The sequence below is a fragment of the Stegostoma tigrinum genome, chromosome 19, assembly GCF_030684315.1.
Source record: "Stegostoma tigrinum isolate sSteTig4 chromosome 19, sSteTig4.hap1, whole genome shotgun sequence".
NCBI lineage: Eukaryota > Metazoa > Chordata > Chondrichthyes > Orectolobiformes > Stegostomatidae > Stegostoma > Stegostoma tigrinum.
The window spans coordinates 55,281,816-55,295,580 of record NC_081372.1 but is presented as its reverse complement, the minus strand read 5'-3'; the positions used below and the strand labels follow the sequence as shown (position 1 = coordinate 55,295,580).

At 42.5% G+C, this 13,765-nt stretch overlaps 1 protein-coding gene across 9 annotated transcripts in view; it reads left to right on the top strand.

Annotated features, from left to right (window-relative positions):
- The window catches only part of LOC125461403 (engulfment and cell motility protein 2), a 255,761-nt gene that overhangs the window by 232,272 nt on the left and 9,724 nt on the right, over window positions 1-13,765 (top strand). For all 9 annotated transcript variants that reach the window (XM_059652861.1, XM_048550143.2, XM_059652860.1 and 6 more), the window contains 2 exons: window positions 4,838-4,920; window positions 8,896-8,973. In XM_059652861.1, the coding sequence (XP_059508844.1) occupies window positions 4,838-4,920; window positions 8,896-8,973 (161 nt within the window). The remainder of the gene's footprint in view (window positions 1-4,837; window positions 4,921-8,895; window positions 8,974-13,765) is intronic.

Here is a 13,765-nt window from a genome sequence, read left to right as displayed (position 1 = left end):
GGCCTGCTGTGTTCATCCAGCTCCACACTTCGCTATCTCTTAATTCTGTTTGTCCACCTCTTTTGAATCCTTTCATCATTTAAAATACCTCAGTTAAACCCCCTTCAATCAAACATGTGTGGGAATACAAGCCGAGTTTATGCAAACTGTCCTTGAAATTTAACCCCTTGTGTGCTGGGAAATCATTCTGCAGGATTAATTACATTCAGGCGATGAACACGACACTGCATGTAGGTTCCAGCCAAAGCTGTGTTAACTGAAACATAATTTCTTCCTCCTTGTATCCCTTGTATGAAAATAAAGGCCAATATTCCATTACTTTTATTACATTTTTAGACCCTGACCACTAGTGTTGTATTGTTGCTCTCCCGATTCTGTTTAGAAAGTTCATATCCAGCTCAGGTATCTTGTATTGGCGTTTATAAACTCTTCAGTGAGCATCACTTATATGATGATATTGATTTTATTTCTGTACAGTTCTGAGATCTCTCACCTACCTAATCAGATTATAACTGCACAAAATCAGTGGAAAACCTTTCATTGTATCGTATGGAATTTGTCCTTAACCACATTCTGCCCAAACCGCACCAATTTAATCTTACCACGGAGTGTGACTGAAATGTTCTGCTGTGTTTCTTTTGTTTCTTTCTTCCCCTCAACATCACAAGATAAATATTGTCATTTACACTTTGTCATTTACACTTTTAGTTTGAGAACAGTTCATTAGGTCTCTACTGCCTTCAAACCTACCTGCTTAGGTGCACTTGTACGTTCCTGAGACACTGTTTGAAAATGAACAGAGAGATTTGCAGGGATTCTCAAAATGCTCCAACTCCGAGTTCCTGTTGTATGAATTAGAACTGTCAGGTGGCATTGATCCCAGAAGCATGCCACTGAAATGCACAAATGCATTTGTATGGTTAATTGCTCTAAATCACTTCCTCCCATGCATGCTGACTAAACTTATTGCAGGCTTTACGAGGATTCTGATATACTTCTACTGCCTATTCTATGTGAATTGGATATCTTCAGTATAGTATGCATCCTAGATATGTCCTTGTGCCTGGTCGTACGTCTGTTGGTGGCACTCTCACCTCTGATGGAAGGTTGTGGGTTCAAGTCTCACTCGAGATTTGAGGATGTTATTGGGCCTGATACACTGGCCCAGTACTGAGGGAGCACTGCAGTATCAGGAGGTGCTGTCTTTTGGATGAAATGTTAAAAAGAGGCTCCTTCAATCTTTTTGATGAATAGAGGCTTCTCCTGGCATTAATTCCAACCTTGCTGTACATAAATAGGTTACTAATTGTTTTATACAACTGCAGTGAAAATTACTTAAAAAGTACCCCATTAGATGCAAAACACTTTGAAACATCCTGAAATTGTGAAATGTGCTGGTTGAGTGCAAGTCTTTATTTGTGCAGTTCGAGATTTGGTTTTGTATGTGGCACACAATAGAAACAAAAGCTTTTGGTAACAGGAACAGCTCATTCCCATTCCATTCCTTCTAAGTTCTCGATGCATGTTTACATCCTTTTTCTCCTCCACGTTCTCAAGGTGATGAAAACAAGTTCGTGAGTCACTCTCCTGATATAATTCGTTCCTTGTGAGTCCTTTCAAATTGTTTATTTGCTGCAGTCGTCATTTATCTCTTCCTACCCTCCTACACGCTGCCAACTTTTGAAATCACGAGGTTGCTGCCATCTAGCTACATGTGCATTTTTTTGTCTAAGCAGTGTAATCAGTGGCAAATGCAATTGGAACACCTCAATAATTCTGTCCATTCTGTTTTCTTTGGAGGTCCAGCTGATCACATTTTCCCAGGTATTTTGGGGATCTTTAAAGGTGAATTCTCCCAGGACCTCCATGTATTTTTAGCCCTATTCTGCTTTCACTGTGTATGGTTATCTAGCTTCAGGGGGCATAGCTTTAAATTGAGGGGTGAAAGATATAGGACAGATGTCAGAGGTAGTTTCTTTACTCAGAGTGTAGTAAGGGAATGGAACGCTTTGCCTGCAACGGTAGTAGATTCGCCAACTTTAGGTACATTTAAGTCGTCATTGGACAAGCATATAGACGTACATGGAATAGTGTAGGTTAGATGGGCTTGAGATCGGTATGACAGGTCGGCACAACATCGAGGGCCGAAGGGCCTGTACTGTGCTGTAATGTTCTATGTTCTATGTTCAGGTGACTTAGCACTTGATTTATGATTTTCCTGCTTATAAAGGACGCAGTAAGCACCATTACTTTTCGATTGATGTAAACTTTGTATCCATTTGATTCTAAAAGCCCGTTATACTTTCACACTCTAGATACTACGTTGCACTGCGCCGGTCACTGAAAATCTGCATGTCCCTCTACAATTATCAGCACATTAAGTTGACTTTGTTGACTACTGGTATGGAATATTACTTCCCACTGGTCACTACAAAGCAATGCAATATTCTGCCTTTCCCTAAAATACTACCATTCTGTTTGGCGGTTTCCACCAAAATATCTTTACATTAAGGTGTTTCACTGAATTTAGCTCACAATGCATTGGAATTCCTACATAACTGGAAGATAAGGGGAATGATGAATGATATAGCCTTACAGCCATGTGAAACAGTTTATGGAATGTTGCTACGATACCCCTTTGGCCTGCAGCTATCAGTCAGTAACCTGCCTCATCCAACAAGACATTATGAATAGATTTCTTCCCTCAACTCTCAATATACTGGAGTGTCCAGTTCATTAGAGAAACATCAAGAGATCATTTCTGTGGCATAGTAATGTGGAGTCAACATTGATTTAATTGCTAACCTTAACTGACTTACCCCTGAACAGGGAGACGATCATAGGTAGCCAACCTACTGTCTCGCTGTGGAACAAAAGGACATGTTCAAGCCTTATTTCTTTGAAGGTTTACAGAGTGTTTTGGACACAAGACAGCTCCTTCCTTAGAGCCAACCAGGTCCAGACCAAGTCTTTGGTCAGAAATGTGAATTTAGCCTGCTGACTAGGGCAGTGCAGTTATTTGTTAAGAGGGATTATACAGAACAAGAATGAAATGGAGTGGGATTTGTTACAAATGTTTCTTACCCCCAGATTTTACTATTTAAAATAACGTTTTGATTTTCATTCCACTTTGTATTGTTAAATACGAATAATCTCCTTTAAGAGGATTATGGGTAATGTAGAAACCTGTGTCCATATTATATCTTGACAACATGCAGGTTTGGGCTGATTAGTGGATCATAACATTGATGCAAAGCAATGACTATGTCCAGCAAGATGGGATCTGACCTTCTCGCCATGATACCATTGCCATCATTACCATCACTAAATCCTCCAGTATCAACATCCTGAACATTACCATTGATCAGAAACTGAACTGAATCAGCCATAAAAATAGTGTAGTTACAAGAGCAGGTTGGAGATTATGAATTCTGTAATGAGTAATTAACTACCTGTTTCCCAAAGCCTGTCTACCATCTACAAGGCACAAGTCAGGAGTGTGATGGAATACTCCCCACTTGTCTGGATGGGTGCAGTCCCAGCAACCGTCCAGAAACTTGACACTATTTATTGAAAAGCAGCTCATTCACCTCCTTAAACATACACTTACTCCAACACTGAAGCAGTGTGGCAGCAGGGTGTACCTTTAACACGACTCAATGTTGCAACTCACCAAGGCTTTTTCACCAACACCAAACCCGTGACCTTTCTCCCCTTGGAGGCCAGTGACATTTGGACAAAATCAATGATGGGCTGCACACCGGATAAAACAGCTTTATTTACTAAGAGAGGTACCTGAAATGTTCAACTTATTTGTCATTTTAATATGTGGCTAAGGTTTATTCCGCCTTATTCTGCAGTGAATATGTTGCTACTGTCAACTGTTGTTTCAAATTAATGTGGGTTAATCTGGAATGCAAATGTTACTTGATGGTGCGTAGTACCAAACAGCAATGCATTTCTCAGCATGTCTCTCCTCGTGTTTGGAAAATCAGTGGCACCTATTTAGAATTCACCAGAGGTAGGTTTACTGTTTTGATCTTCAGGTCAATGCTGACATGTAGTTGTACAAATTCATGTTAGTGTTTTAAGTACATCAGCTCCAATATTGAACAGTTTAGCAAACATATTTAATTTCCTGATACAGACCTGTGCTGGTGTTTCTGTTTGGTGACTCACATACCTATCAGTGGATCTGAGGTTTTCAGGTTTTTCTCCTCTGATGTGTTTCTCTGGCAGTGATTTTCCTCGTGATGTGCAGTGCTGGTGGGATTCAGTGTATCATTTGGGCTAGGATCTTGTCAAGGACCAGCAAGCTAGATTCAGTGTAACAATGGCTGGATTCAGCCCCCAGGCCGGAGGTTGGAGGTTACCCACCCCTGACCTAGAAGGTCTAGGGCATCATTCTGACTCGGAACTGTAAAGCCATTTCCTTGTTTTAGCTGGAAAAGAATCATGGAACTCCTTTCCTAATGGAACTAACTTATATAGGATATTTAGGGATGGGCAGCAGAAGTTGTCCAAGCTAGCAAATCCTGCATCATGTTATATTATTTAAAAAGAAGCTCAGTTTAATGAACCAAAATATTTTCATTGTTAAGACGCCAACTTGCGCTATCATGTGATGACAATGTAACTATTGATTTTAAATGATACAAGATCTAACTACAATAAAGGCAACTAATATTGAATTCTAAAATCTAGAGTAAGCTTGACATTTGTAATATTTAAAATAATTCTGTTGTTTATCAGTACATTGGTATCTCTTGGCATGCGCGCGCGCACACATACACTCTCTTGATAATGATCATTATTCATATGCTTCTCTTTATTTTAGTTCCCGTTGTAGATATCAAAGCTGTGGTAACAGGGAAAGACTGCCCCCACATGAGAGAAAAGAGTGCCCTGAAACAAAACAAGGTACAGCTTAATTCTTTGTGTGTTTTTATGCGTGTGTTATGTGGATAGATAGGAACATTCTATTATTAGACAGAAGGAATGAAGAAGGTTCATCTGATCAACCCAAAGCCTCATGAGAACAATTGATCTCAAATAATTAGTTCAAATAAAACTTGAATAGAAAACAAAGACTGTCCAGCTTGTGGAGAGCTTTGACTAAGTTACCTGTTCTTTCTGACATGGGTCACTTTTCAAATTAGTCATGCTGTATCCTAAAATGCTTATTTTCTGAATAAAATGTCTGTCAGGTGTGACACAGTGAGTAGCACTCTTGCCCCTGAATCACAAGTTTGTGATTTGAAATCCCAGAGCAGATGCTCGAACACACAATATAGGCTGACAATCTAAAACTGTATTGTAAGAGTGCTTCACTGTCTGAGGAGTCATTACACCAAGGCCCTATCTGCTTTCTGAAGATGATGTAAAAGATCCCATGGCATTATTTTAGTGAAGAGTGGGGGTGTTATCCCCTGTATTCAGCCAGTATTTATCTCTCAATCAACATTACAAAGATAGATTAGCTGGCCATAATCACATTATTGTTTGTGTGAAGATAGTAAGAATTGCTGATGCTGGAGTCTGAGATAACACAGCGTGGAGCTGGAGGAACACGTCAGGCCAGGCAGCATCAACAAGCAGGAAAGCTGATGTTTTGGGTCGCGACCCTTCTTCAGAAATGTGGGAGGGGAATAGGGCTCTGAAATAAATCGGGGGGGGGGGGGGGGGGGGGAGGGGGGGAGGGAGGGAGCCGTTGATAGCATGTAGATTGTGGAGCAGATAGGGTAGGAGAGAACACGGACAGGCCAGTGAGATGGGGGTGAGAGGTAGGGTGTCTGGTCTTGGGATGAGGTTGGGGGTAGGGAGATTTTAAAACTGGTGAATTCCACATTTAGGCCATTGGGGCTGTAGGCTTCCAAGGTGGAAGGTGAGGTGTCGCTCATCTAGTTTGTGGGTGGCGTCATTGTGATACTAGAGGAAGCCCAGGATAGATATGTCACCCACGGAGTGGGAGGGGGTGTTAAAATAGTTGGCGACCGGAAGGTATTGTCATTTGTCGCATACAGAGTGCAGGCGCTATATGAAGTCGTTTCCAAGTCTACACTCGGTCTCACCAGTGTAGAGGAGGCCACATCGGGAGCAGCGGATACAGTAGACCAAGTTGACTGATGTGCAGGTGAACCCCTGTCTGATATGAAAGGTTTGTTTTGGGCCTTGAATGGAGGTGAGGAGGGAGGTGTAGGGGCAGGTGTAGCACTTCCTGCAGTTGGATAGAAAGGTAGCACTTCCTATGTCTACAACACCTGTCATGACCTCAAGGCATCCCAAAGTGCTTTAAAGCCAATAAGGTACAATTAAAGTGTGATTACACACGAACAAATGTGCATACAGCCATGTCACACAAACTCGGAAACCGCTTTGTGAAGCACCTACACTTGGTTTGTGTCAAATGACAACACCTCCCAGTCATGAATCACTTCAACTCCCCCTCCCGCAGTCTGGATGATATATCCATCCTGGACCTCCTCCAGTGTCACAGCGATGCCATGTGGAAACTGGAGGAACAGCACCTCATATTCCGTCATTCAAGGCCCAAAACAAACCTTTCGTATCAGACAGGGGTTCACCTGCACATCAGTCAACTTGGCCTACTGTATCCGCTGCTCCCAATGTGGCCTCCTCGACATTGGTGAGACCAAATGTAGACTCTGAAACTATTTCACATAGCATCTGCACTCTGTACGTGACAAACGACAACACCTTCTGGTCGCCAACTGTTTTAACACCCCCTCCCATTCCCTGGGTAACACATCTATCCTGGGCTTCCTCCAGTGTCACACGGACACCACCCGCAAACTGGAGTTGTGACACCTCGTATTCCACCTTGGGAGCCTAAAGCCCAATGGCCTAAATGTGGAATTCGCCAGTTTTAAAATCTCCCCATCCCTGGCCTCATCCTATGTTCAAGCCTCCTCCCCCAGCCCCCCACACCTGCCCCCCCATCCCCACCTCCTTGACCGGACACAATCTGTCCACCCTCTATCCCACCTATCCACCCCTCCCATCCCACTGACCAATCCCCACCACTCCATACCTGCACTTACCCATCACCATCCCACCTACCTTCTCCAGCTCCACTCCTCCTCTCTCCATTTATTTCCCAGTTCCTATCCCCCTGCCCTTTTTTGAAGAAGGGCCCTGACCTGAAAGGTCAACTTTCCTGCTCCTCTGATGCTGCCTGGCCTGCTGTGTTCCTCCAGCTCCACACTGTGTAGAAATGAAAGTCTCCTTTTCCTTGCTTCCTTCATCTCTTGTCTCTTTTGTCTTTGATTAAAATTGTACTAACTACTTTCCACTGTCACCCTCTGGAAACTGTTCCATATCTTCCAGTTGACTGAACTGTTATTTCCACAGGTTAGTTTTCAATTTGAAACCCACTGTGCACCCTTTCCCCTATCTTTGGTTTTACTGGATGAGATGAAGTGGCTGTTTATGGTCTGTGTCATCTCATCCCTTTAAAATCCAGGAAATGGTAATTACTACCACCCTTCTGCCTTCTCTTCCCAATGAAATCATGTCTAATTCATGTAATTCCTTGGGATCCAGTCCCTCCATCCTGTCAGTCATTCTGGTTACTCTGTCTTCTGTATCCTATCAATAACTGCAATATCCTTCCTGTACCATCGTGACAGAACTGTACACTGTAATCCAAGTACAGTTGCACCAATAGTTTGCAGAGTGACAGAACGACCAGACAACTTCAACTGAGCATTAAACCGTTTCGTAATTGGTGTCAGTAAATTGTCAGTCAAGACTCCCAAATCTTTTTCAATTACCATATGCGCTATTTTTATCTGTGTGCGTGTGTATTTACAATTTGAATCGATAGTGTATGTGTACGCATATATATCTGTACTTGTGTATTAACTTGCAATATACTGTTCTGTGAAATTTTCATATTTAAAATATATATTGGAGATTTGATTGTAGTGAGACTGAGCTTTACTTCTGCCACAGTTTATAAATTCATGGGTCCTAGTGTGACACCTGTGATAAAAGATAAAAAGTCATACAATACTATCACTTTGGGACTTGATTGTTTTAAAAAGAGAGGCATGTGGATTTTGATTATTGCTTTTTTAAAAGGTCACCATGTTATTTATGGAACAGTTACCCAAGTCCAACATTGCTTAGACCTCTGTGACCTTGACAGAAAGATGTTCATGCTGTTGAGTCAAGACAGGTAGACTAAACATATTTAAGGTTATTTATTTATTTTGCTTTCAATTGAGTTCAGAAACGAGTTTTATTTTTCCCTCCTGGTCGGAGTTTTTACAGTTCAGTTCAAGGAAGCCAGTGACCCCAGCAGAAGTGATAGTTTGTAAAGTTTCTAGGCCAGGAGAGTTTGAATAGAACTCCCCAAGTTATCCAGTTGAGACACTGAAAGTCCTTAGATTTTTCTGCTTCAAGATTTTTAAAAATTGTCTTGTATATTTATTCTCTATTTAGCTTGATTTGTTTTTTTCTTCCTTATCTGTGTCGTAAACATGCAATTTGTTAAACGACATCTGCATTTCAGAGGCTAACCATGACATTAACTATCTGCAAACTTTTTTTAAAGAGAAAAGTTCTAACAAGCCAGGTTTCATTCTGTGATCTGATTTGCCCAGTAATATCATCACATTGGATCATGATCATTTTTAAATAGCTTATGAACCTTCGAGAGGTTTGCATTCTGTGTGCAATGTAATTAGGACTCCTTTAAGTCTGATATTATAACTGGGATGTGTATTAGTTTGTGAAAAATATACATTGGAGAAACTGAGATCCACAATGTAACCTCTTTGAGTATCATAAAACAACAACTATAGAATTCGTAAATGGAAGCCATCTCATTTTTGTACCTCATGTTGGATGTTATCTTTCCTATTTTTACAGGAAGTTCAAGAGTTGGCTTTCTCTATCCTTCATGATCCTGATGAGGCTCTGAACTTCATCGCCCCTAACAAATATGAGGTAAATTATCACTTGAGTACTGCTGCCAAAAGTACATTTTGTCAACGCTGTTTGACTTGCGTACATCAGGAGCATTCACAAGAAAGCAATGTAAAGGAAAAGTAATATTAATACTGTATGAAAGAACAGTGCTCATTACTTGGCAAGTGAACTCTGGTACAAACATTGTCATGGAGAATGCACCAGTTAAATGATGACTGACAGTTAATTGCCAAACTTTGCTTACATTTTAAACCAGGCAAGTTTTCTCTGCTTAGTATAAGCTATTCCCTGAGAAATCAACCACAGAATGGCTATCACCTATTTTGTTGAGTTATAAAGTCATGGAATCATACAGTTGTACAGTGCGGAAACAGGACCCCCTAGTCCAATTCATCTGCACTGACCAGATATCCTAAACTGATCGAGTTTCATTTGCAGCATTTGGCCCATATCTCTCTAAACCCTTCCTATTCATGTACCCATCCAGGTGCCTTTTAAATATTTAATTGTACCCACTTCCACCACTCCTCTGGCAGCTTGTCCATACACACGCCACCCTCTGCATGAAAGGTTTCTGCTCAGATCCCTTCTAAATCTTTCCCCTTTCATCTTATTCGTATGCCGTCTAGTTTTGGACTCTCCTATGCTAGGAAAAAGACCTTGGCTATTTACCCTATCCATGCCCCTCATGAATTTAAAAGCCTCAATAATGTCACCCCTCAGCCCCTAATGCTCCAGGGAAAATATCCCCAGCCTGTCCCTGTAGCTCAAACCCTCCAATCCTGGTGACATCCTTGCAAATCTTTTCTAAAACCTTCCAAGTTTAACAACATGTTCCCTAAAGCAGGGAGACCAGAATTGAATGCAGTCTTCCAAAAATGGCCAATCATCAATGTCCTGCACATCCACAACATGATGTCCCCACTTGTACACTCATTGCACTGACCAATGAAGGCAAGCGTGCCAAACACCACCCTCACTGACCTGTCTACTCATGACTACATTTTTAAGGAACTATATACCTGCGCCCTTGCATCTTTTTGAGGTACATCCTGTGATATGATGGTTACCCTGATCAGATCATTTCTCACTGTATATTATGCAAACTAATGAATGGACCAAGGTATGTCACATTTGGCCCAGACAAGTGCATAGATTAGCTTGGATTACCCCGGAAGGTTAAAACATTAAAGCAACAGGTAAAACCTGAGGTGCAGTAATATCATGGTCAGTGTTCCCCATTAACAGGAAACTGCCAACAGGCAATAAAGATTTAGTTTTAACACCAGTTTTAAAATCTCCCCACTCCCAGCCTCATCCCATGTCCAACCCTCCCTCCCATCCCCACCTCCTTGACCTGACACAACCTTTCCACCTTCTGTCCCATCTACCCACCCCTCCCATCCCACTGACCAATCCTCACCACTCCTTTCCTACACTCACCTGTCACCATCCCACCTACCATCTCCAGCCCCAACCCTTCAGGTGCTTTCCCCCTCCACATTTCTGAAAAAGGGTCCTGCCCGAAACGGCAGCTTTCCTGCTCCTCTGATGCTGCCTGGCTTGATGTATTCCTCCAGCTCCACATTGTGTTGTCTCTGACTGCGGCATCTGCAGCCCTTGCTATCTCTGAAAGGTTTGGCATGCTTGCCTTCATTGGTCAGTACAGGAGTTGAGACATCATGTTGCGGATGTACAGGTCATTGGTAAGGCCATTTTTCGAATACTGTGTGTACCATTCTGGTCTCCCTGCTATAGGAAGGATGTTGTTAAACTTGAAAGGGTTCAGAAAAGATTGATAAGGCTGTTGTATCAGAGATAATAGGAACTGCAGATGCTGGGGAATCTGAAATAACAAAGTGTAGAGCTGGATGAACGCAGTAGGCCAAGCAGCACCTTAGGAGAAGAAAAGCTGATGTTTCGAGCCTAGACCCTTCATCAGAGATGGGGGAGGAGATTAGGGGGTTTGAGCTATAGAGAGAGGCTGAATAGACTGAGGTTTCGCTCCCTGGAGCATGAGAGGCTGAGCAGTAACGTGTATAGAGGTATATAAATTCATAACAGGCATGGATAGGGTAAATAGCCGAGGTCTTTTTCCCAGGGTAGGGGAGTCCAAACTAGAGGTCTGAGGTGAGGGGAAATATTGAAAAGGGACCTGAGGAGCAAGCTTTTCTTGCAGAGGATGGTGTGCATATCAAACAAGCTTCCAGAGGAAGTGATGGAGGTGAGAACAATTACAACTCTTAAAAGGCATCTGCCTGTCCCAAATGAGTGCTGTGGTATATGAATTTCAGCACTGGTGTGATGCCAGGTATGCATCCCAAACACTGGCAGATTGTATGAAACAGCAAATCCCTTCAACTCATCACAACAGCAAAGGTACTAGCTGTATCCAACCAATAAATGTTTACAAAATTCAAACCACTTTGTCCAACATTTGATATGATTCTGTGATTTCTTTTCAAATTCATTCGTGGGGTGTGGGCATCACTAGTTGTGCCAGCGTTTAATTGCCCACCCCTAGTTGCCCTTGAGAAGGTGGTGATGAGCTGCCTCTTGGAACTTCTGCAGCCCACATGCTGCGGGTTGACCCACCATGCCCTTAAGGCGGGAGTTTAACGATTTTGACTGAACAACTGTGAAGGAACAAGGATATATTTCCAAGTCAGGTGGTGAGTGACTTGCAGGTGGTAGTGCTCCCATGTATCTGCTGCCCCTGTCCTTCCAAATGTAAATGGTCATAGGTTTGGAGGGTGCTGTCAGAGAATCTCTGGTGAATTTCTGCAGTGGATCTTGTAGGTGGTACAGACTGCTGCTACAGAGTTTGTGTTGGAGGGAGTGAATATTTGTGGATGTAGTGCCAATCAAGTAGGCTGCTTTGTCCTAGGTGGTGTCAAGCTTCCTGAGTATTGTTGGAGCTGCACTCATCCAGATAAATGGGGGGAAGTATTCCATTCCATTCCTGACTTGTGCCTTGTCAATGGTGGACAGACTCTGGGGAGTCAGAAGGTGAGTTACTCACTGCAGTAATCCTAGCCTCTGACCTGCTGTTGTAGCCACTATGTTTATGTGGCAAATTGAGTTGAGGTTTTTGGTCAATGGTAACCCCCAGGATATTGATAGTGGGGGATTCTATGATAGGAACACAATTGAATGTCAAGGGGCAGTGGTTAGGTTGCTTCTTCTTGGAGATGGTTATTGCCAGACATTTATGTGGTATGAATGTTACTTGCTAGCCCAAGCCTGGCTATTGTTCAGATTTTGTTGCATTTGAACATGGACTGCATTAGGATCTGAGGAGCTGCAAACGGTACTGGACATTCTGCAGTCATTAGTGAACATCTGACTTTCTGATTGGAGGCAACATTGATGAAGCAACAGAAGATGGTTGGGCCTAGGACACTACCCTGAGGAATTGCTGCAAAGATGTCCTGAACTGACCTCCAACAAGCACAAACATCTTCCTATGTGTTAGATATGACACTAATCAGCAAACAAGTTGTCACTGATATGCATTGATTCCAGTTTCGCCAAGGCTCCTAAATGCCACACGTGTTTAATGAGGCCTTGATGTGAATGTTTGTCACTCTGACCTCACCTCTGGAAGTCGGAGCTTTTGTCCATGTTTGATCCAAGGCTGTAATTAGATCAGGAGCTGAGTGGCTCTGGCAGAACTCAAACTGGGCGTCGCTGAGCAGGTGCTGCTTGATAGCATCGTTGGTAACACCTTCCAACACTTTACTGATGATCGAGAGTAGACTGATGGGGCTATAATTGACTGGGTTGGATTTGTCCTGCGTTTTGAGTACAAGACATACTTGGGCAGTTTTCCACCTTGTTGGTAGATGCTAGTGTTGTAACTGTACTGGGAGAACTTGGCTAGGGGAGTGCCAAGTTCTGGAGCACAAGTCTTCGGTACTGTTGCTGGAATTTTGTGGGGCCCGTGGTCTTTGTAGTATCTCATGCCTCCAACTATTTCTTAGTATCATGTGGACTAATTTGAATTGGCTGAACACTGGTATCTGTAATGCTGGGGACCACTATGGATCATCCACTCAGCACTTCTAGATGAAGATTACTGTGAATGCTTCAGCCTTATCTTCTGCACTGATGTGCTGGGCTCTTCCATCATTGAGGATGGGAATATTGTGGAGCCTTCTCCTCCAGTGGGGTGTTTAATTGACCACCACTGTTCATGACTGGATGTAGCATGACTGCAGAAGCTTGATCTGATCTGTTGGTTGTGGAATGGCTTAGCTCTGTCTATCACTTGTTTGGTGCGCAAGTAGTCCTGTTTGCTAGCTTCACCAAGTTGACACCTCATATTTTAGGCATGCCTTATGCTGCTCGTGGATGTGCTCCTGCACTCTCCACTGAATCGGGGTTGATGCCTTGATTTGATGGTAATGCTTGCAGATTGTGCTGGATTGGACAATTTTTGAATAATCCTGTGTGCAAAGAATTATGCTGACAACCAGTTTGGGATTTTTATTCAGGCTTGCTGCGTGGAGCCCATATTAAGTATAGGAAGCTAAATATAATACACAGCACCCTGTTCTTTGCATACATAAAGAACATGGACATATAGATTGTCTGTTTAAATTCAACAAAAATGTTTCTGAGGGCAGTACTTTAACTGATCAGGATCCACCTGCCTGGTTTAAAATTTAAACAAATTGTCATCTAACTAGTGCATTCTCCATGGCAATGACGCTACTAATTAGAGTTGATTTGTCAAGCAATCAACTGTCTCCTCTCATACAGTATTAATATTGTTTCTCCTTTACAAGTTATTCTCGTGAATTGTCCT